General features: G+C 42.4%; 1 protein-coding gene across 1 annotated transcript in view; it reads left to right on the top strand.

Annotated features, from left to right (window-relative positions):
- Positions 1–693: 693 nt before the first annotated feature.
- The window catches only part of tmem163a (transmembrane protein 163a), a 132450-nt gene continuing 107740 nt past the window's right edge, over positions 694–25403 (top strand). The window contains exons 1-2 of the mRNA XM_069935205.1: positions 694–1302; positions 2031–2150. Of these exons, the coding sequence (XP_069791306.1) occupies positions 936–1302; positions 2031–2150 (487 nt within the window). The 5' untranslated portion in view covers positions 694–935. The remainder of the gene's footprint in view (positions 1303–2030; positions 2151–25403) is intronic.

Below are 25403 nucleotides of genomic sequence, written 5' to 3' on the forward strand. Positions count from 1 at the left end.
CTTCCAGATTTCAGCCCCTGACCGACACACGAGGGACCCACCAATAATTTAGCTCTCACGACTCAATGCTTTTGCCCATGGGTAATCCATATTACTGCATTTATTCAGGGGGGTAACCACCCGAGTTGAAGCCAGTGAAGATCATTTACAGCGTCATGACTAAACAGGTCTACAATCAGTGCATCCCCAGAAAATTAAGTATCAGAGACCTATCGCCAAAATGGTCTCAAAGACCATTATCTTTGAACACAGATTTAACATTCATCCTGTCATGATGATGTATCTTGAAAAGCTTGGTTCACTGCTGTTGAGAACGCGAGAGAAGTAAGACCACTGTGCGATTTCTAGCGCTCGAGGCCATCCATCACCTGGCCGGGGAATTCAATAGCAACCTGACAGTTGCAGAAGAGTTAGAATTGATCCGGGACCGAGCAAAGTCATTGGCCCAATGACCCCCCCCCCCCCCCCACCCCGCGGGAAAGGAAAGCTCCCCGCTCCCCGGGATCTGCAACGCCGTTCACCTGTCACGCAATCCTCGATCGACAAATCCACCCCTGGAATAATAGTGGGCAGAAGTTTTGTTTTATAAGGAATTCTGCTGTTATTTCTCCCCCCCCCCCTATAGATTCACAATTCATTCACCACTGATCACTCGCAAGCATTTCCTTTCCCTGCTTGATGCCAATTAAGCAACAGTGTCTGTTGTTTTGTCGAGTCGGGGTTTAACCGCGCCACGGACGGCCGCCTGTTCGCAAAGAAGATGTTTTGTTGTGGTCTTACCCCCCCCCCCCCAAAAAAAAAATTAGATGTGGAACTAACTGGACGAACCGCCCCTTTGGGTTACATAAATGCCAGCGTTGCAGGCGCAGCCAGACGAAGTTGAAGAGCATCTCGCCTTGTCCTGAGCCCATCTCAGGGACTGAAAGGGTGCGCTCATGTGCGTCCGTTCTCGGTGTCCCGTTGGTTTGCAGGTCCGTGCTGAGAAACCGGGAACGTGTGCTCTCGTGGAAACCCCTCCCTCTCCTCTCCTCCCTCCCTCCCTCTCCTCCCTCCCTCCCTTCTCCTCCCTCCCTCTCCTCTCCGGCCAGATCTCTCGCCAGCGTGAGGCATTCCGCGCCCTTCAGCCGATGGACTCACCTCCAGAGCTCGCCGGTCCTTCCTGCGACCAGCCGGTCACCGAAGGCGGGAACAGCCGTTGCTCCTCCAGACCGAGTCAGCCGAAGGAACAGTTCAAGATGGAGAAAGGCAGCGAAATGCGAATGAGTGAAAGCGCGCAGTTGGGCGAGACGGTGGAGAACCGAGGTGAGTGGGGTGGGGTGGGGTGGGATGGGGTGGAGGGGGGGAGGGGGATCGTGGCCCCGGGAGGCTGGGCGAGTCGGTGCCAGGCGCCTTGGAAGAGCCGGAGCAGAAAGCGGAGTGAGGGAAGTCCGAAAGTCTTGCCGGATTGACACGATGCTGGAGAAACTCAGTGCACTTCATGCAGCATCCAGGACCAGCGTTTCGGGCTCGAGGGTCTGGCGTCTGAACCGTTGGCCCGAACCCACCCACGAAACGCCGCTTGTCTTTGTGAGATAAAGTCCACCGTTTGACCTGCCGAGTTTCTTCAGCATTGTGTTTTCAATCAGAGAGAGAGAGAGAGGACTTGCCGGTTACTCATTAGAAGCAGGAAAACTTTTTTTTTATTAGCGAATGATCAAAGGTCACAGTTGAAACAGAAAGCTGTAAAAATGTCCTTTCTATTGAGCAAATTCGCCTGCTTCGTTTACGCTTTCTGAGGCGAAGTGCAGCTGCCTGCACCTTCAGCAGCTCGAATGGCGAGGACCTGGGTACAGATTGTGGAATGCACCAAGGATGAAACGGAAAATGAATGGAGGAAAACTTAACACCAGCCCAGGAGTCTAGTCCAAACTAGACGGTTGTGCACATAATAAAAATCGCCCTGCCTTCCACCGAGCTGGATTCTTGCCATCACCAGCAAGAAAGACAGGCAGGGATGTAAGAGGATGTCTTCCTTTCTCTCCTGGTTCTAGGTTTGCTGGAAAGCAGTCAGAGGCTGAAACCCCACGAAGCCCAGAGTTACCGCAGGAAGGCATTGTGGGTGTCCTGGAGTTCCATCGTCGTCACTCTCTCCTTGGCTGTTGCAGCTTTCAGTGAGTACCCCACTTCCACTGAATCCCCAGCTCCCACTTTACCCTCGTTCCCTATCCGTGCAGAGAACACACGTTTCATGAACGAACTTCATTAGCATAAAGCCGGGGAAGGGTAAATGCCAAGCAGTGGCATCCTTGGGATTGGTGTCACCCCCTCCACCTCCTCACCCCCCATCTCGATCAGCATAAAGCCGGGGAAGGGTAAATTCAAAGCAGTGGCATCCTTAGGATTGGTGTCAACCCCTCCACCTCCTCCCCCCCCATCTCGATCAGCATAAAGCCGGGGAAGGGTAAATGCCAAGCAGTGGCATCCTTGGGATTGGTGTCACCCCCTCCACCTCCTCCCCCCCTCGATCAGCATAAAGCCGGGGAAGGGTAAATTCCAAGCAGTGGCATCCTTAGGATTGGTGTCACTCCCTCCACCTCCACCCCCCCCCCCCTCTCAATCAGCATAAAGCCGGGGAAGGGTAAATGCCAAGCAGTGGCATCCTTAGGATTGGTGTCACCCCCTCCACCTCCTCCCCCCCTCGATCAGCATAAAGCCGGGGAAGGGTAAATGCCAAGCAGTGGCATCCTTGGGATTGGTGTCACCCCCTCCACCTCCTCACCCTCTCGATCAGCATAAAGCCGGGGAAGGGTAAATTCAAAGCAGTGGCATCCTTAGGATTGGTGTCACCCCCTCCACCTCCTCCCCCCCCCCATCTCGATCAGCATAAAGCCGGGGAAGGGTAAATTCCAAGCAGTGGCATCCTTAGGATTGGTGTCACCCCCTCCACCTCCTCCCCCCCCCCTCTCAATCAGCATAAAGCCGGGGAAGGGTAAATGCCAAGCAGTGGCATCCTTAGGATTGGTGTCACCCCCTCCACCTCCTCCCCCCCTCGATCAGCATAAAGCCGGGGAAGGGTAAATGCCAAGCAGTGGCATCCTTGGGATTGGTGTCACCCCCTCCACCTCCTCCCCCCCTCGATCAGCATAAAGCCGGGGAAGGGTAAATGCCAAGCAGTGGCATCCTTGGGATTGGTGTCACCCCCTCCACCTCCTCACCCTCTCGATCAGCATAAAGCCGGGGAAGGGTAAATTCAAAGCAGTGGCATCCTTAGGATTGGTGTCACCCCCTCCACCTCCTCCCCCCCCCCATCTCGATCAGCATAAAGCCGGGGAAGGGTAAATGCCAAGCAGTGGCATCCTTGGGATTGGTGTCACCCCCTCCACCTCCTCCCCCCCTCGATCAGCATAAAGCCGGGGAAGGGTAAATGCCAAGCAGTGGCATCCTTGGGATTGGTGTCACCCCCTCCACCTCCTCACCCTCTCGATCAGCATAAAGCCGGGGAAGGGTAAATTCAAAGCAGTGGCATCCTTAGGATTGGTGTCACCCCCTCCACCTCCTCCCCCCCCCCATCTCGATCAGCATAAAGCCGGGGAAGGGTAAATTCCAAGCAGTGGCATCCTTAGGATTGGTGTCACCCCCTCCACCTCCTCCCCCCCCCTCTCAATCAGCATAAAGCCGGGGAAGGGTAAATGCCAAGCAGTGGCATCCTTAGGATTGGTGTCACCCCCTCCACCTCCTCCCCCCCTCGATCAGCATAAAGCCGGGGAAGGGTAAATGCCAAGCAGTGGCATCCTTGGGATTGGTGTCACCCCCTCCACCTCCTCCCCCCCTCGATCAGCATAAAGCTGGGGAAGGGTAAATGCCAAGCAGTGGCATCCTTGGGATTGGTGTCACCCCCTCCACCTCCTCACCCTCTCGATCAGCATAAAGCCGGGGAAGGGTAAATTCAAAGCAGTGGCATCCTTAGGATTGGTGTCACCCCCTCCACCTCCTCCCCCCCCCATCTCGATCAGCATAAAGCCGGGGAAGGGTAAATGCCAAGCAGTGGCAACCTTGGGATTGGTGTCACCCCCTCCACCTCCTCCCCCCCTCGATCAGCATAAAGCCGGGGAAGGGTAAATGCCAAGCAGTGGCATCCTTGGGATTGGTGTCACCCCCTCCACCTCCTCCCCCCCCCTCGATCAGCATAAAGCCGGGGAAGGGTAAATGCCAAGCAGTGGCATCCTTAGGATTGGTGTCACCCCCTCCACCTCCTCCCCCCACTCGATCAGCATAAAGCTGGGGAAGGGTAAATGCCAAGCAGTGGCATCCTTAGGATTGGTGTCTCCCCCTCCACCTCCTCCCCCCCTCGATCAGCATAAAGCCAGGGAAGGGTAAATGCCAAGCAGTGGCATCCTTAGGATTGGTGTCACCCCCTCCACCTCCCCCCCCCCTTGATCAGCATAAAGCCGAGGAAGAGTAAATGCCAAGCAGTGGCATCCTTAGGGTTGGTGTCACCCAATGCGATAATTCATGGTGTCACTCCCCCTCTCCCCCTTCTCCTCCCTCTCAACCAATTGGACCTTCTCCTGAACCAGACCATACAGAATCCTTGGTAATTTTTTTTGTACTAACATTACTCGTAAATCATAATTCCCATCTATTACTGAGTAGTGAGATAAATAACTAGCAAAATTAATACTTAATTCTCAAAAAAGGTTATTGATATAGGTTTATAAATACAATTACCACAATATGGTAGCCAAAACACCAGAAAATTTGACAAAAGCAGCGACTATAAAACACCAGCAGCAACGAAAACAACAGCACATGCTTGTAGCACTTGCAGATGAAACCACGTGATTCAAAGCATCATTGTAATTGGGTAATATTGACAGCTCTGACTGGAGCGCATTAGAATTTTCAAAAAATAAATTGGCATAAAGTTTTTAGCCTTGTAGGTATATTGATACGTTTAAGATGGGCTTACAAAAAATGTTTTTGTTGTTGTAACCTAAGGAATATTTTTATTTAAAAAAAAAAATTCTGCTGAAACACTGTACAAAACTTTTATAGACTGTCATTTTGGGGTCATCCTCTCTGAAGGTGTCACCCTGCAACCCTTTAGTGATGCCACTGACTCCAAGGAGATGAGAATAGTAGTCAACTGATATTTCAGATGGTTCTGTTATGTTGCCGCAGCGAGTAAAATTCTCTCATGCAGACTTGCCTTCTTTAAAATATCCTTCATTAGTGCAATGCATTGGTGCCAAAGCACAAGCCTGTGAAAAATGATTGGCGAGGTGTGTTTGAAGTGTGATAGCAAGACACAGACTTCAATACTCAAGGCAATTTTTATGAAGAGCCTGATTTCAACACACTGAGATGCAAATTCTGGAAAATCAGGATTCCTTTTTAACTCCAATCCTGCTTTTAAGTTAAATAATATTTATATTGCATAATTCACAGCATAAATGCAACAAAATTTGGAATTTATACTTTGTATCTTGTTTACCCAATCCAAGGAAAGAAAATTTGTTTCTTCATTTGTATTGTGTGCTTCTTGGTAGACTTAAACTATGTTCATTTATCCTGCAGGTAGTTTTGCTTTGAATCCAACTTTAATTGCATGAACCTGAATAAATTTGTCCTGATCTGACCAGAAATGGCATGAGAATCATAATACCAGCAAAATAGATATTAAAAACTTATGACAGGATGGAAATGACTGAGCAGAGATGGAGAAGGTACAAAGGAAAAGATGGCTGACCTCAATTAGCTCCATCAATTGTCCTTTTGCTTCATCAATTTTATCTGAATAAACTGCAGAAACTTTTCCAAAATTTTTATTTTTCATTTTTTAAAATTCTCTAGTATAGTTGTCACCATCATTAACACAAGACAGAGAAATCCATTAACATTACATTAGTTTCATATTAAATCAGTTCATATCAATTTACTTTTCACATTTTCTATCAGTAATATTTTCTGCTTCAAATTTTAGTTCATTGCTCAGCACAAAGTCTTGGATCTCAGAATGTGTCAATCTGCAACATTTGTAATGGGCAACTACTTCCATTGGATGACTGGAAATTTTCTGGAAAACCAATGGGCAAATTTCAGCAAATTGATAATCTTCTAGTTCATTGCTTATTGTCTCAATGTACAAGCCCGACAACAGTCCTTGGAGAAAATGGCCAGATATGGTGGGACTGAGACACTCTGTGATGGAAGGATTGGATCAACTGATGAGCAATATCTTGATGCTTCATGAAAATTCTGGTGATGTGGGATTCTAGCAAATAGCCAATCATAGTCCACCTGGGATTTACAACCTCCATTTCCAGGGGGCCTCAGTGACACTTGGTGTTTGGATTGAAGCACAATTTGGTGCAGACATGTATGAAGGTAGTTACCAGATTAGCACCATGTTTTTTTTTTAATTAAAAAAATTTTTCACACTATGGACCATATTAACCAAAATACATACAAACATTTCCCTCTTGAATATACACAGTGTCATTTTCTCCCCTTTTTCCCCCTCCCTCCTTCACCCCCCTCCCCACCCACTCAATGTTCAACCTAATAAACAAGAAATTTGTGTCTTCTACTTTTACATAGTGGGTCAGTTCATTTTGTCTTCTCCTTCTGTCATTTTAGGCGGTGGAGGTCCGCAGTAGGAATTCTCCGTTGTGTTCCATGTACAGTTCCCAAATTTGTTCGAATACTGTGATGTTATTTCTTAAATTATATGTTATTTTTTCCAATGGAATACATTTATTCATTTCTATGTACCATTGCTATATTCTCAGGCTATCTGCTAATTTCCAGGTTGACATAACACATTTTTTTGCTACAGCTAAGGCTATCATAATAAATCTTTTTTGTGCTCCATCTAAATCGAGTCCAAGTTCTTTACTTCTTATATTACTTAGAAGAAAGATCTCTGGATTTTTTGGTATGTTGCTTTTCGTGATTTTATTTAATACCTGATTTAGATCTTCCCAAAACTTTTCCACTTTCTCACATGCCCAAATTGCATGTACTGTGGTTCTTGTTTCCTTCTTACAACGAAAACATCTGTCTCATGCTGTTGGGTCACATTTATTTAACTTTTGGGGCGTGGTGTATGGCCTGTGTAACCAATTATATTATATCATGTGTAACCTCATGTTTATTGTATTTCTCAATGTTCTGGAGCATAGCTTTTCCCATGTTTCATTCTTTATCTTTATGTTTAGATCTTGTTCCCATTTTTGTTTGGGTTTACAGCTTGTTTCCTCGTTCTCTTTCTCTTGCAGTTTGATGTACATGTTTGTTATAAATCTTTTAATTATCATTGTGTCTGTAATCACATATTCAAAATTGCTTCCTTCTGGTAACCTCAGTCTGCTTCCCAATTTGTCCTTCAAGTAGGTTTTCAGTGGTGGTATGCAAACATTGTACCGTGAGTAACACCATATTTGTCCTTCATTTGTTCAAAAGATAATAATTTATTTCCCGAAAAACAATTTTCTATTCTTTTGATCCCTTTTCTCTCCCATTCTCTAAAGGAAAGGTTATCTATTGTGAAAGGGATTAGTTGATTTTGCGTCAATATTAATTTTGTTAGTTGATAATTTGTTTTATTCCTTTTCTATGTGAATCTTCTTCCAAATGTTGAGTAGATGGTGCAGTACTGGTGAATTCCTATGTTGCACCAGCTTTTCATCCCACTTATATAGTATATGTTCAGGTACCTTCTCCCCTATTTTATCTAGCTCTAATCTGGTCCAATCTGTTTGATAAAAATCTGATAGGTATCTTAATTGTGCTGCTCTATAATAATTCTTAAAGTTTGGTAGCTGTAAGCACCCTTGTTTGTACCATTCTGTTAATTTATCTAGCACTATCCTCGGTTTCCCCCTTTTCCATAAGAATTTCCTTATTATTTTCTTTAGTTCCTTGAAGAATTTCTCTGTTAGGTGAATTGGTAACGATTTAAATAGGTATTGTGTCCTTGGGAAGATATTCATTTTAATGCAATTTATCCTTCCTAACAGTTTTAGTGGTAAGTCTTTCCAATGTTCTAAGTCGTCTTGGAATTTCTTCATTAATGGCTGATAATTTAGTTTGTACAGATGGCCTAGATTATTATCTAGTTGTATACCTAGAGCACCATGTTCAATGCATTTTCTCTCTCTCAAATTTTGTACTTCAAATCTTTGGGTACACAGTCCAGTTTTGATCTCCAGATAAAATGGAAGGGAGCTTGCATGCTGTTGGTAAAAAGAAAATCTGCAGATGTTGGTCTAGTGCAATACACAAAAGTGCTGGAGAAACTCAGGCGGTCAAGTAGTATCCATAGAAAGTTATATGGTCTTGATATTTCAGGCCTGATCCCTTCATGAGTGTTGACAAATTCAGCATTGTCTGAATAAAAAGATGGCGGAGGGGAGCCCTTCCTCTCCCACCCACCTTTTTATTCAGGCATCTGTTAGGTCTGCTTTGTTCATGAATGAGTGAGACAAACACCAGGCTGAGTCGAAATCAGGGTTCTTTGTTCTTTATTACCGGATTGTAACACTTGCGACTAAACATGTTAGTCGGAGAATGCATTCTGCCGTTATCAGCAAAATGGTGATTTTTTATACCCTTGGATACATGCTTAGAACATCATCATATCATTACTTGTCCAATGACTAAAACTGTTGCTATCCTTTCCCTGCTAGCTTCCTGCCTCTCAATCCATCAATGTCTCTCTTATCTTGTAAGTACAAGGATGCATTTACATCTTGTTACAGCCCTGTACAGGGTAACTCCTTACACATTCCCATCTCATGATGTTTTACCTTACACATCTGGCTGATTTTTGACATTCCCGGTGAAGGGTCCTGGCCTGAAACATTGACTGCCTTTAGTCTCCTATTGATGCTGCTTGACCTGCTCTGTTTTCTCCAGCTTGAAATCAACTATCTAAGCTGTCTTCCGTAATGGCAACAGACTGAGTGCTGGTACATGATGACTCTGATCCATCTGGTCTGCTTCTTTGTTACGCACTTCTCTTGTCCTGTCTTCTGTCCAGATTTATTACAGTGGAGGGTGGTTGATGAATGGAAGCAGTAGACATCTTAAAAGACTTAACCGTAAATATTTGAGTACAATGCGAAAACTTTTGTACCGAAATTTGAGCTCAAAGTAGGACGGGTCGCATTATACACGGGAGTAAAATTTTTTTTTAAATTCTGCCAGTTTTAACGATAAGTAAGATTATCAGCAGCTGTCTACATTGACGGCAGACCAACTGGAGGAGCAGGGGGAGAGACGGCAGCGCGACTCGGGCGGGAGGGCGGAGAGACGCCAGCGTGACTTGGGCGGGTTGGCGTCAGACGCCAGCGCGAATTGGGCAGGTGAGGGGTGACAGACGCCTGCACGACTTGAGCGAGTGGGGGGGGGAGAGAGACACACCAGCGCGACTTAGGCAGGCGAGGGGAGGGGGGTCGTATTATACATGGGGGTAAAATTTCCCCCCTTTTTGCCTCAAAAATGGGGGGGGGGGTTGCATTATACACGAAATGCATTATACATGAATATTTATGGTAATCATTATGATCTATAGCTTGGCAATATGGGTAATGATATCTCTGTCAAGGGGCATATTCAATTGTAAGATCAGTGTGTACTTCATTTGACTATCAGGTGAAATCTTCAATTCATATGTATTGTCTGCTCAGCATGGTAAAGATTTACTGTAAATCATAAATGCCATTTGGCTATTTTTGATTATGCACATGGAGATACTGTCTATTGTAGAGATAAATCTTTTTTTGTCAAGAAAACAAAAGATTTAAAGCATAGTTTGTGAGCTGGGAAGTGATGAAACTTTTTTTTTATAATCAGGAGGTAATGGAGATGATTCTTGAGATGACTTTTCCAGTGAAACACACCAGGAGTCCACTGATTCTGTAACAATCAGAATTGGACTTCTCTCCTTTCTTGAGAATATTCATGATTACTCTGTCCCAGAGATTTATTGGTATGCTTTCCTCTTTGCAGTTGAGGAAGCGAGTTCATGAAATTGTGCCAGATGCATTTTTCTGCCTGATTTTATTATTTCAGTGGTGTTTTTTTCTGCTCCAAACCCCTTGCTTTTCAACAATTAGCTCTTTCAACCTCTTGCTCTGCTGCGGTTGCGCTGGATAACACATTATGGAATGGACTTGCAGCAAAGATAGAATCTTGCTAGAGGAGATCTTCAAGTCTTCTTTCAAGAGGACACTGACTGTTGCTATCCTTATAGATCTCTCCTCTATTCTTGGCTCTCAGTAATGTGGATCCTCAGGTATTTGGAGCATAGGTAGTCTCAGTAATGCTGAAGAATCTGCAACCATCACCACTGTTGGCAAGTTGCAGGATTTCCTGCAATCTTTCCATCTGCTATCAGCTCATTAACTCATGAGTCTTATATTTTTTTTTCTTTTTCAATCTTTTTATTAACATTTCATAATGTACACTGCATAAGGAGAATAGAAATAAATGGTGTGTCAAAGTCTACGTAGTACAGTGTAAGTATATAAATTCTAGAATGAAAATGTGATGTATTAGAATTAATTCTCCAAACAAAGATAAAAAAAATAATTATATATATATTAAAAAACCCCAACTAATCTACTAAATTAAAAAAAACTGAGTGGCTTATCTCAAGGATCTGTCAAATAGTTTAAAACATAGCTCAAGTCCACACCTACAAATAACAAAAATTATATTACGTCTGGAAAGGAAGAATTAATTCATAAATAATACCAGTTGTATCCCATGAAAGTAGTCAATAAATGGTTTCCATGTTTTTTCAAATTTAGTACAACTTCTGATTTTTTTTCTAGATTTAATAAAGTCATAGCATGAGAAAACCATTGAAATAATGTAGGAGAATCAGAGTCTATCCATTTAAGTAAAACTGCTCTTCTAGCAAATAGTGCAGAAACAGCTATAACTCAACATGCAGGTGTAGGTAGACAACCTACATCTGTAATTCCGAGAAGAGCAGTTAGGAGTTAGGTTGAATAACCAGTATAATTGATAGAGTTTTTGAAATATCTTTCCAAAATTTTTCAAAGAGTCTTGTATTTTTTGTTGGCTGTTATTCTTAAGAAACCCATCGGTCTTTAATATTTTCCTTGAGTTGTGATGGTGCTTTCGGGCCAAAAATGCCTTGTGTTTACAAATTTTTAGTTCAAGGATCTTGTGGTGTTTCTCATCAACCCAGTCTCAATATTTTGTGGTTAAAAATCTCTGTTTCACTTCAAGCCAGACCAGGCCCAGAGGAGTTTCTGCAGTTAGTTGGTGTGGTCAGGTTGGTTGGGAGATGTTATTTGAGAGGAGCTTTCTTCATTATTTTTCCTGTGGCAGAATTTTGGGGCCAACTTGATGGAGAAGACAGACTGGATTAGACAGTTGTAGGACCAGTAATAAGTGGCTTAGGTGATTGAACACCATTGCAGTCCTTCATTTGGATCAGTGTCAATGCCTGCAGTGAAAGCTTTTCTTCTAGCTTTATTCTGAGACAGAATGTCTGTTATAACAGGATATTGATTCTAAATATTTTACCAAAAGAGTTGTTGAAGTCAGTTTTTCATATTTCTTCATAATGACGTCTTTCCAACACCTGTGCAGAATATGTTACAGAGAATCAGCTTTTTGTCTTTTGGAAATAGGATCAGGATTATTATAAAATTCCTAATTGGACTCTGCAGTTACTTCCAAGGTTTGGACATTTGTACTTATGAACATAGTGTGCAGATTTCATGGCAGAGTGGAATGGAGATTCATTAGGTGTTAATCTATCCCAAGAGTGAATCACAGAGATACAAAATTAGTTCACATTTGATAGCAAAGCCAACCCCACGAAGTTCTGGTTTGTCTTTGCAGGAGACTCCCTACTACCTGAGTTGGCTTTCTCTTGCTTACCATCGTTTACTCAGGGTAATGATATCTATGTCGATGCATTAGAGTTCCAGAGCTGTGCTATTGAAATGTTAAAATAAATAGCTGTGCTACTATTCAAGCCTGTCATTGTTTGGTTTGTTCATGAAGGCTCAGATATCCTGGGTCCTGAACTTTACTGTGTTGAGTAGAAACTGTTGGTGTATAATTCCTTTTAATGTAAGATGGCAGTTGCTATCACATGAATAGGCAGAACCAGGTCTTGCTTCAGTGTCATTGAAGAAAAGATTACAGCCAATGATCTAAAAGTAGGCCTCCTCATACTCTTCCCACATGCAAAATACTACTGCATAATCCTCCCTGTCTTCTCCATCAACAAGGAAGTATGGTTAGCAGAGCGATTCGTGCAGTAAAAGAAACATAGAAACATAGAAGATAGGAGCAGGAGTAGGTCATTCGACCCTTTGAGCCTGCACCGCCATTCAACGAGATCATGGCTGATCTTAAAGTTCAGTACCCCGTCCCCGCCTTCTCTCCGTAACCTTTAATACCCTTATACTGAAGAAATAGATCTAATTCCCTCTTAAATATATTTAATGAACCTGCCTCTACTGCCCTCTGAGGCAATGAATTCCACAGATTCACCACCCTCTGGGTCAAGAAATTCCTCCTCATCTCGGTCCTAAATGGTTTGCCTATTATCCTCAAACCACGGCCCCGGGTTCGGGATTTTCCAATCATTGGAAACATCCCATCTGCATCCATTCTGTCCAGTCCTGCCAGAATTTTATATGTCTCTATGAGATCACCTCTCAATCTTCTAAACTCCAGGGAGTACAATCCCAATTTGCGCAATCTTTCCTCATAAGTCATTCCTGCCATTCCAGGAATCAGCCTGGTGAATCGCCTCTGCACTCCCTCCATTGCAAGAATATCCTTCCTTAGATAAGGTGACCAAAACTGCACACAATACTCCAGTTGGGGTCTCACCAAGGCCCTGTACAGCTGCAGTAAGGTATCCTTGTTCCTATACTCAAACCCTCTTGATATGAAGGCCAACATACCATTTGCCTTTTTAACCGCCTGCTGTACCTGCATGCTCGCCTTCAGAGACTGATGTACAAGTACCCCTAGGTCTCTCTGCACTTCCCCATCTCTTAATCTATTGCCATTCAAATAGTAATCTGCCCTCCGGTTTGTATTACAAAAGTGGATAACCTCATATTTATCCACATTGTAGTGCATTTGCCATGTATTTGCCCAGTCCCTCAATTTATCCAAATCACACTGGAGCTTCCTGACCCCCTCTTCCGTGCACACAACCCCTCCTAGCTTAGTGTCATCTGCAAATTTGGAGATATTACATCCAATTCCCTCATCCAGATCATTAATGTAAATTGTGAACAGCTGGGGTCCCAGTACACATCCCTGTGGTACCCCACTGGTCACCGCCTGCCACTCAGAAAACGAGCCATTTATCCCAACTCTCTGTCTTCTACCTGTCAGCCAGTTCTCAATCCACATCAATACTTTGCCCCCAATCCCATGAGCCTTGATTTTGGAAGCCAGTCGTTTATGCGGGACCATATCGAAGGCCTTTTGGAAGTCCAGGTACACCACATCCACTGGCTCTCCCCCATCGATTTTACCTGTCACCATCTCAAAGAATTCCAATAGATTTGTCAAGCACGATTTACCTTTTGTAAATCCATGTTGACTCCGTCCAATCCCTTCTCTGCTAGTCATATGCTCCGGGTTCGAATCAGATGGTGTCTGTCAGGAGTTTGTACATTTCCTCCTGGTGCACCAGTTTCCTCCCACCCTCCAAAAATGTACAGGGGATGTAATTGGGTTGACACAGGCTTGTGGGCTGGAAGGGCCTGTATGTCTTAATTTAAACTCAATCACTCTTCTTGCCCTCACCTTCTTCTTCAGATTTCCTCCCTCGGCGTTCAATCCTTCCCCACCCTTAAAACCACTCCTTTTTAAGCCCTTCCTCCTGCACTCTTATTCCAACATCCATTCTCCTCTAACTCTCCCATTCTGCCTCCACTTTGCCACAGTCTCCCTCTCACTATCCACCTCCATACTCTTCTCCCCATCAATCCATTTTCCCAGCTCGCTCTCCCACTTCCAAACTTACAACCATCCGGCACTGCTTGATTACCATCATCAGTTTGTTCCACAGCTACCCTTCAGCCATTGATTATTTTCGGCTCCAGACAATTGAACTGAAACTCCAGCCCCAGCACTCAGCTTGTAGCCAGTTTTCCTTTGAACTCCCAGGAGCCCTGGATGGAACCCTTCAAAGTTTCTCAAGGAAAAGCCTGTACACCTATCTAATACCATCTATTTTGGCAAGGTGACATTCAGGCATTCAATATTCCAGAAGGAGGAGTTGCACAAAACAACATTATAAAGAAGGGTGAGGAGTGGAAGCTGGATGAGGATGCATCGAACTCTGAGAAAAGTCACAAATCATTTCAGTAATATTAAGTGAAAGGAATTCCATTGCAAAAAGGATGCAGAAGTGACAGAGAAATGTTAAAATAAATGGATGATAGCAGAAGTGGGAGTGCACATCTATGAGGACAGTCTTGAAGGGAGATTTCAGACAAGTGACCTGAACATAGAATGTAAAATTTTGGAGCACTGGCCCTTCGGCCCATGATGTTGTGCCAACCTATGTAAACCTACTCTGAAATAATTTAATCCTTCCCAACCTCATACCCATAATGCATGATTTTTCTTACATCCATGTGTCTCTCTAAGAGTCTTTTAAATGTCCCTTTTGTACCAACCTCCACCACAATTGTGATCTTTACAATATTGAATGGCTTGAGGGTGAATGGGCAAGAAGGACATTTATTTATTAATTGAATGGTTAGGATATCAGTCTCATAGAGTCAATGAGTTATACATAGTAGAAACAGACCCTTGGTCCTTCCTTGACTCTGCCAATCATCAAATGCCTATCTAATCCCATTTACCACCAGGTGGCTTGTAGAATTATATGCCTTGGAGATTCAAGTGCTTGGCATATAGCTTTGAATGTTGGCCTTTCCAATGATGTTGTGCGTCTGAGAAATTAATAAATATACAAAATATGTGGAGCATGTTACCACCAGAATAGTGTAAGACAAAAATAAATTGGGTGGGTACCTGAATTAAAATTAAATCTAACGTGTCAGAGATGAGGTGAATTGAAAGGGAAAGGCCACACTGAGTACAAATAGACATATCAGATCAGGTGGATGGCCTATTTTTGTGCTGCATTTCCTTTCTTGTTCTACGTAAAAATACCATAACCATAAATAAATCCAGTGAGAAATTTAAGGAAGAATTTCTTTATGGAAAGAGTAATGGGATGTGGAGATGGTATTTTGGCAAGTCGGATCAGCTGGCGGTGCAGCTTCTGCCTTCATACAGACAGGACCTAAAAGCAGAATCAGGACAGCCAGAAGGTGGTCGTGGGAAGCTGAAGAATGGTTATAAGACTGCTTTGAGTACAGTGGATTGGGGGGTGTTCAAGAACTCAGCTGAAGATCAGGATAATTACACCAGAATCATTACAAACTTATTCAAAACAGCTGTGGATGAGTGTTTCCTCACTAAATCCCTAACCAGAAGCCCTGGATGACAATAACCCCAATCTACAAATTTCTGACGATACTGGCAGTGGATTGTATAAAAGGGTTGATGAGTCAGAATATAGTAAAGAGATTGAAAACATGGCTGAATGATGTACTAACAACAACCTCACACTCAATGTCACCAAAACCAAGGATTGTGGACTTTAGGAGGGGAGAACCAGAGGTGTATGATCCAGTGATTATTTGGAGATCAGAGGTGGAGAAGGTGAGCAAATTTAATTCCTGTGAGTCAGGATCTCAGAGGACCTTTCCTGCATCCAATGCACTAAAATCATGAAAAAGCACATCAGTGCCTCTAATTTCTCAGGAGTTTGTGAAGGCTCATGGTGACATTGAAAACCTTGGTAAACTTCGACAGATGTGTATTAGAAAGTACACATGCATCATAGCCTGGTATGGGGGCACCAACACCTCTTGAGTGGAAAGTCTTGCAATAGATAGTGGACCTAGCCCAGTACATCACAGGCAAAACTCTCTCCACCATCGAGAAAATTTAGATGAAATGCTGCCATTGGAGAGCAGCAGCAATTATCAAGGATCCGCACCCAAGATATGTTCTGTTCATGCTGCTGCCATCTGGAAAGAAGTATAGGTGCCACATGAGTTGTACCACCAGCTTCAGGAACAGCTGCTACCTCTCCACCATCAGACTCTTCAACAACAAACATAATTTATGGACACTTACTTTGCACTTAACTTATTATTGAATATTTCATTTCTGTATTGCATAGTTTGCTTGCATTTTTTGTTTGTTTATATTTCTCACTTTTGCATACATTTCTTGAGTACAGTTTTTTTCACTACCAGTAAGTAGAAATTCTGCTCGGCCCACAGGAAAACGAATCTCAAGGTTGTATGTAATGTCATGTATGTACTCTGACAATAAATCTGAAGGTTGACTTTGATTCTGAATTTGGTTAAGACATATATCTTGGATATACTTAAGGGGAGATTTCATTAACTTTATGTAGGAAAAGATTAGCAGGATAATGTGATATGGTAAGATAAAGGTTAGAGGAAATTCCTGTGCAGTATAAACATTGGCACAATGGCTCTTATCTTGGTCTATTTGCATAGCAAACCCATATGAACGAAACCCTTTTTTAATGGTAGCTCCTGTTAATCATTGATGCCAAAGGTTTTCATAATTTTTCCTATGACTTGGCAAAATATTATTCTTAAAGAGCTCTGCAGTCCTTTTAACAGCTCTGATCCTGTGCTGGTTGTTTGAATCATGACTGACTTAAAATTCAATTTGATATGTCAGTAAGTTCAAGGAATTTCTTTTAATATCTACTGAAATATGCCATTTTACTTTACAGTTTCTCAACCCACACACGTTTTTAAAAATTTTTCCTTGGTAATTTTCCTTTAGCATCAATAGGTATTCAAGGCATGAAATGATTTGTGAGTTACTCTGGCAATGTACAATAAGTTGAGCAAAATACCAGAAAAAGTGAATGCAGAGAAAATAGTCCAGTTTGTGCAGCCAATTCATCAACTAAGAGAAATTGTACACAAAATATTGCTGTCTGTTTGGTGAGGATTTTCCCATTCACAATATTTAATGTTACTCTGGATTATTCCTGGTGCCAAATGCTAGTGAGGATAGGAATAAGAGGAAAGGGCAGATAAACAAGTGAATGAGGAGCTGATGCAGGAGAGAGGAATTCAGGCTCTTGAGCCATTGGGGTCTCTTCTAGGGCAGAGGTTGCTTGTGCTAAAGGGAGGCATTGCACTTGAACTGAAAAGGGGCCTATATCCTGACAGGGAGATTTTCTAATGCTACTTGGAAAGGTTTAAGCTGGTTTGGCTGGCGAGTGGAACCAATGCAGTATAACCATATAACCATTCACGGAGTGGAAACAGGCCACGTTGGCCTTTCGAGTCCGCACTGGTTCACTGATTTTGTGCGCCCTCTTCAGACATTGGTCCCGGTAGATCTTCATTCAATAACGATGGGCATGTGTGAACCTTGAGGTCGGCTCACGAGCTTGGGCCCAGCACAGCCTCAGAACTTTGGTGTGTGCTGCCCGAGGCTTGAGAACTGGAATCACTTCTGGGGGGGAGTGGGGTGTTGACCAATGTCTAATTGCTGGGAGATGAGGGTGGGGTGGGAGTGAAAGACATCCACTTGTACGTTCCGATCCCTTGTTTCCATTTTTGTCCGGTATCTCCTCCTGTACTGATCTTGATTTCTGGTATTAAATGTCTGTGATCTGGCTCTCAGCAGGTTCCAGATTTCATTGTTCAACTAGGGCTTTTGGTTGGGGAAAACTCTGTACAATTTTGTGGTGACACACTCGTACACGGCTATTTTGATAAAATTTGTGATAGTAAGTTATTTGGGCACGTGGGTGTATTTGGGCCTGTTACCATGTTGTATCTCTAAATGTAAAAAGAAATTAAGAATTAAAACGCTTGAACGCCTCAGCAGGAAGTTTCTGTGAATTTAATATGGAAGGTCAATGCATTTCCTCAGAAGTGAACTGTTGCCATTGATTAGTGTGGCATATGAGAATTTTGAGGCAAATGTGGAAGTTAATGGGGCTGAATGGCCTACTTCTACTCTTGTATATTGTCTTATGGTCTAGACCGAGAAAGTTCAGTGGACACGACAGGCACAAGCAGAACAGGGAGTGGAGTAGGTCTGATCGACTAAACTGCATGTACTGTTTTTAATGTTGGAAGTCTGGCAGATTAGGTAGATGAATTCAGGGCATGGATTGGTACATGTGACTGGGATATTGTAGCTATTACAGAAACATGACTGAGGGGGTACAGGACTGGTAGCTCAATTCTCTGGGATATAGATACTGCAGGTGGAGGTGAAGAAGAAGGTGAAGTTGTGTTTTTGATTAGAGAGAACATTGTTGTAGTACTTAGAGAGCATATCATTGAGGGATCATCCAGTAAGGATATAGAACTGAGATGAGGGTGATCAGTGATCATGTTGACAGGAATTTCTAAAGGGCCTCCAATAGCGAGGGGAAATTAGAGGAGTGAATATGCAGGTAGGTCACAGATGAGAGTACCATAACCCTCATCAACGAGGATTCCCTCATCAGCCAGTCTTGCCCTTCACTCTAACAGGGGCATGGAAGCCCTGAACTCTCCCCATCTCTATTTTTCTGCAAGCAACCTTTCCCAATCAACCTTTGCAAGTTCCTGTCTGATGCCATTAAAATGAGCCTTGCCCCAATTTAGGACTTTAGCTTGTGGACAGGATCTGTTTTGAACTGTTTTAAAACTAACAGAATTATGGTCACTGCTCCGAAAGTGCTTCCCCCAGTGAAACTTAAGTCACTTGTCTTGCCTCCTTTCCAAGAGGAGGCCCAGTGTGGCCCCCCTCTCCACCAAAGTCATAAACACATTGCTTGAGAAAACTTTACTGGGCGTACATAACAAATTCTGCCCTATCCAACGTCTTACCCACTATTATAACTATCAATCTCTGCCTTAAATAGACCCACTGACTTGGCCTCCTCAGGTGTCCATGGTAGCAAATTCCAGCGGTTCTCCACTCTCTGGCAAAATGGGTGCTCTTCAATCCTGAAGTTGTACCCTCTTGTTCTATATTCCCCTACAATAGGAAACAACTTTGCTACACCTACTCTGTCCAGGCCTTTCAAAATTCAAAATGCTTCTATGAGGTTCCCCCTCATTCTTCTGAATTCCAGGAGTACAGTCCAAAAGCTGTTCAATGTTTCTCATATGCTAGTCCCTTCATTCGAGGAATCACTCTTGTGGATCTTCTCTGAATCCTCTCTAATGCCAGCACATTCTTTCTTAAATAAGGAGCCCAAAACTGTAGGCCATACTTCAAGTGACACCTCACCACTGCCATTTAAGCCTCAACATCACATCCCTGCTCTTACTGTATGTCCTATTCCTCTAGATATGAATGGCAACATTACATTTGCCTTCTTCATCACTGACTAAAACGGAAAGTTAACTTTTAGGATATCCTGCACAAGGACTCCCACTTGCACCTCCAAATTTTGAATTTTTGCCCCATCCGATTAAGTCTGCCCTATTCCTTCTGTCAGAGTGCTTGACCATATATTTTTCAACATTGTATTTCATTTGCCATTTCTTTGTCTATTCTTCTAATCTATCTAAGTCTCTCTCTGCATCCTATCTGTTTCCTCCTCACTTCCTGGCCCCCACCTATCTTTGTATCATCTGCAGACAGCCACAAAACTATTTATTCCACAATCCAAATCATTCACATACAATGTAAAAAGAAGTGGCCCCAACACCCACCCTTGCTGTACACCACTAGTAACCGGTAGGCAAACTATGTAGGATACTTTATCCCACTTTCTGTTTCTTGCCGATCAGCCAATGCTCTACCCATGCTGGTATCCTTCCTGTAATTCTATGGGCTCTCATCTTGTTAAGTAGCCTCATGTGCCAGCACCTTGTCTATTCAAATGTACAACATTGCATCTCCTTTGTCTAGCCTGCTTGTGGTTTCCAAAAAAAAATTGCAGTAGGTTTGTCAGGCAAGATTTGTACTATCTTGTCGTGCACCTCCAGGTACTCCATAACCTCATCCTTGACAATCGACTTCAACAATTTCCCAACCACTGATCTTTTGAGCAAACTCCAGAGCAGAGCACGCTGTGGATGAGCAGGATATTAGTGATAACAGCTTCTAACATTTCTGCATCTCACTGTGCAGGTTTGTGCTCCATAAGGTGCTGTCTTCATATTTCCTTTGTTGTAGGAATGTTAGGCTGATGGCCTGACAGTAAATTCTGATGCAACAGTTGTCCATAATGAAAGCAGCTTCAATTGAAGTAATTTGCAAGTTTCACAAAACCAGAGAAACTACACGATTAAAGGTTAGCGCCCACTGTGACGGGGCTCGCTCTTGAATTAGTGCAGCTTCGGCTCATCTTACTTTCTTCTTTATTCATATTCTTGTATATCTTTCCCTGCTCAACTACCTCTTTGACATTGCAGCCCAGAATTAGTCAAAAGTACTGAAGAATATTTTCAAATTAATTGAAACAAATGGATTTGTTTATTGTCATGCATATCAAGATGCAGCAAAATGAGTAAAACATGAAAGTCTGCAGACACCTACATGTTCGGGCACCTGCCTACCTTTTGCTCATATCTTGATGAAGGGCTCAAGCCAAAAATGTTGGTTATGTATCTTTATCTTTGCTCTATAAAAGCACCCCCCACATCTCCATCGGGCACACAAAACTCAAAACGGTCAACCAGTTTACCTATCTCGGCTGCACCATTTCATCAGATGCAAGGATCGACAATGAGATAGACAACAGACTCGCCAAGGCAAATAGCGCCTTTGGAAGACTACACAAAAGAGTCTGGAAAAACAACCAACCTCACAAAGATAAGCGTATACAGAGCCGTTGTCATACCCACACTCCTGTTCGGCTCCGAATCATGGGTCCTCTACCCGCACCACCTACGGCTCCTAGAATTCTTCCACCAGCGTTGTCTCCGCTCCATCCTCAACATCCATTGGAGCGCTCTCATCCCTAACGTCGAAGTACTCGAGATGGCAGAGGTCGACAGCATCGAGTCCACGCTGCTGAAGATCCAGCTGCGCTGGATGGGTCACGTCTCCAGAATGGAGGACCATCGCCTTCCCAAGATCGTGTTATATGGCGAGCTCTCCACTGGCCACCGTGACAGAGGTGCACCAAAGAAAAGGTACAAGGACTGCCTAAAGAAATCTCTTGGTGCCTGCCACATTGACCACCGCCAGTGGGCTGATAACGCCTCAAACCGTGCATCTTGGCGCCTCACAGTTTGGCGGGCAGCAACCTCCTTTGAAGAAGACCGCAGAGCCCACCTCACTGACAAAAGGCAAAGGAGGAAAAACCCAACACCCAACCCCAACCAACCAATTTTCCCCTGCAACCGCTGCAACCGTGTCTGCCTGTCCCACATCGGACTTGTCAGCCACAAACGAGCCTGCAGCTGACGTGGACTTTTTATCCCCTCCATAAATCTTCTTCTGCGAAGCCAAGCCAAAGAAAAAGAAGAAAAAGTACACTTTTTTTTTCCTGCTGAGCTTCTCTAGCAATGTGTTGTTATTTTAATGCAGTGAGAAGCTTTGTTTTGTGTGTTACCCAGGCAAGCCTACTCAAACTTGAATACAGCAGATATTGTATTAATAAAAACCAACGTGCAGGGTATGATGTTACAGTTAGTCAAAAAGTGCATGTAGGGTATAGTATTACGAGGACAAAGGGCAGAGAATAGAGAAAAGTAGTTAACACTGCAGAGGTATCATCTTTTACCAATGAAAGGTCCATTCATTAGTCTGGTAACAGCAAGAACAAAACTGTGCTTGAATCTGGAGGTTTATGCTTTCAAGCTCGTGTATCTTCTGCCTGAGGGACAGTGGAAGAAGAGAGCATGAGCAAGGTGGGATGGCTCCTTTTAACATATTGGCAGCTTTCTCAGATTTAAGAAGTTCAGTCTGGTTTGTATCACCAAATTTGGGAGGTGAGATGTTCATTTGTGTTTTGGACACTTGGTCGAAGTGATTTCCTTTGTTGTAGGAATGTTAGGCTGATGGCCTGACAGTAAATCCTGATGCAACAGTTGTCCGTAATGAAAGCAGCTGAACTGAGAATCACCCTTGCAGTGGGATGAGTTAGCCTTTTGCATCACACTGCAGTTGGGATGTAGAGAGGATGAACAGAAGAAAATGGAGGCTTTAGATCTTATAACTGAAAGCATCAGTGGAGAAGTTCGGGCGATTTGGTAGTAAGTTCAGAACAGTTAACAGGCCATGATTGGAAGTGTCTGGGAGGTTGCCTGATTGCAGTAGATTGCTAAATCAGTTGAACAATGGAAGGTAGTTGATTTCTAAATCTGGCAATCCTGAAGTAGAGGCCAGAGTTAAACAAACATTTTGATTAAATAAGAGATGTGCCATCCTATAAGAATCTCAAACTTTCCAACCTACTTCCAAGAATAGTTTTGGTTGCCCAGTGGCACAAATTAGAGGTTGCTATGACAAAGAAATTGTTGAGTAGAAAAAAATGTACAAGGATATGGAAAAAAAGAAAGCAGGATGAGAGGAAGCTGCGCTAATTCAACAGCTGGTGCCATCACAGTAGGCCGCTGACCTTTAGTCATGTAGTTTCTATGGTTTCATTAAACTTGTAATGCACTTCCATTGAAGCTGTTTTCATAATCATTGATCTTGCCTGCATAACAATTGGGTGTGGGCAGGTTGTATCAGGATTCAGGTTTCTATCCTTTAAAATTTCACACAACTTAAACTCACATATTCTTAGGTGTTAACATTCTCCCACTCCCTTTACAAAATATAAATCCTAAACCCAGTATTCTATTTTGCAGGATTCTATTTACAGATGCCTGGATTTTCTTTGTTTTTTCTTGTAAACCCTTTGTTCTGAATGGGGAATTTCTTGCCAAGCAAGCTCTGTGCAAACTCAGAATATTCCACTACTGGGCCTGTGGGATTACTTCTGATATTTTTCTAATTTAAAGTGAATGTTTGCAAATTAAAGATAATGCAAGCCTATCTTCCTTCAGCCTTTCTGATCATAAAGATTGACTTGGCTTCAATGGCATTTTCCTCTTGCTCATGAATACTTTTTCTCCCAGTTGAATGGTTAAGCTCTGAGTGTGTTTTAAATACTAACAAAGCCTTTGAATAAAGGCAGCACTTTTGTTGCAGTTTTAAAATCTATTATTCAAAGCCAATATTGAGGATCTTCATTATATATTGAAAAATTTGTAACAATGGACATGCTCCAAATTGAATTTTTTTTGGGACTAATTTAATAGATTTTCTTCAACAGGTAATAGATGTTGAACTCCCGAGAAACCCTATGTTTCTTTTGGGGGATATATCGAGGTTTAGACCAGATTTAAAATTTGATTAGTTTCAAAGAGAATTTTTAAAGATCATGCTGGCATTTGCCAGGAAATGTATAGCTGTTTCTTGGAAATTGGATACGGATTTGGTATTAGATAGATGGTGAAATGCGAAGTTATATACCTTTTGAAAAGATCACATATAATTTAAAGAACAAATATGATATTTTTTAAAATTTACTTTTCTTATATGCAAAAGATTGGTGTTATAACTTTATAAGTAATTATAATATGTCAATTGGTAGAATTTAGTATGAACTTTGTCACTCCCTGGCCTCACCTTAATGTATTTCATTTTATTTTACTTTATTAGATGCTATCTATGTTTTATATAGATATATATACTTGGATTTTTATTAAGTAATTTTTTATTTTACTATATACTTATTATTTAAAAGATATAATGGTAGTTGTAAGTCACAATTTATTCATAAGGTAATATCCAATATTGTTTAAAAATCAGTCTTTTTTCACTTTTTCTTTCTTTGTTCTTTTTTCCTTTTCTTTGCTTTCTTCTTGGGGTTTTTCCGTGTCGGTGGGAGTGTGGAGAAAAAGATGAAAAAGCATGTATTGATTTTGATATATAGAATTTTCTAGTTCTGTATGCAATTTTGGTACATGTGCTTACAAAATAAAATTTGAAAAAGAAAAGAAATATTTGTAACAAGTACATTCTCCGTGTCTGCGTGGGTTTTCCCTGGGGGATCCGGTTTCCTCCCACCGTTTGAAACTTAATTGGTGTAGGTTAATTGGGTGTAAATTGGGCGGCACGGACTCGTGGGCCAAAATGGCATGTTACTGTGCTGCATGTCTAAATTTAAATTTAAAATTTTTAATTTAAATTTAATACTATTATAAATATCCTAAATAGATAGAATATGTGAGGTGAATATTGAATGATGAATTGGAATTCTGCAGTACTGCAGCAATAGTTCTTGGCTCAATTGCTCTTCCAGTTGCCTTCACAGCATAATAGCTTCCTACACCATCTGAATCATTTGTTTTTCCAAGACCATATCACTGAATGACCTGTAACATCGAGACATGAAGAAAATCACAGAATTGAGATGGTGAATGACATCAGTGAAAGTACTTACGAGATACTATTTCAGGAGAAACACTTACATTGAAAGTCATAAAAGCACATTGGAAAAAAAATAAGCAGGAGTCGTCCAATTAGGCTCTCAATCCTGTCCTTCCATTCATTGACATGGCAGCTGATCATGTGACCTAATTCTAGATAGGTGCCTTTTCTCATTTCCTTCAAATAATTCTGAGATCTTCATTCACAGATAATAATTATAGACATCTGGACTGAAGCACGAAAGTCTCCAGTCACTGTGATTGTAGTAAAAACACAGAAATGCTGGAGGAACTCAGCAGGTCTCAAAGTGCAAAAGGAGGTAAAGATATATCACTGACATTTCAGGCCTGTGCCCTCCTTCTTCAACGTTTCTTTAATTGCAAACTTCTGCCATCTAATAGTGCCTCCTAATGTCATTATTTGAATGAATCTATGCTCCATATTTCTTTCAACAATGCTTCCCTGTTATAGTCTCCTACCCGTGGGGGGGGGGGTTCAATGAAGCTTGGGACCGCCAATGCAAGAGCTTTGTGGGGAAAGACAACTGTCTAGAGTTCTTAAACTACTGGGTACTGGGGGATGAGGCGAGTGGGGAAATCTCTCAAAGAACTGAATGGGAGTATCCCTGGGGCCACATTCAAGGCAATGGTGCTATCAAGAAGTTAATTAGATAAGACTAAAATGTGCAGTAACGAAATGTATCACTAAGAATGTGAAAATATTTTATATTGTTTTATTTTGTACATATTTTTCATAAAATTTATTTATGGATAAAAAAATTTCTTGTCCCATACAATCAGTTTTCTTAAATGAACTGATCAAATTGTCCACTAGTCTTCCACACTTCAGAAATTGCAACCTTGAGTGTTGTAATTCCTCTTTAT

The sequence above is a fragment of the Narcine bancroftii genome, chromosome 4 (assembly GCF_036971445.1).
Source record: "Narcine bancroftii isolate sNarBan1 chromosome 4, sNarBan1.hap1, whole genome shotgun sequence".
In the NCBI taxonomy this organism is placed as follows: Eukaryota; Metazoa; Chordata; class Chondrichthyes; order Torpediniformes; family Narcinidae; genus Narcine; species Narcine bancroftii.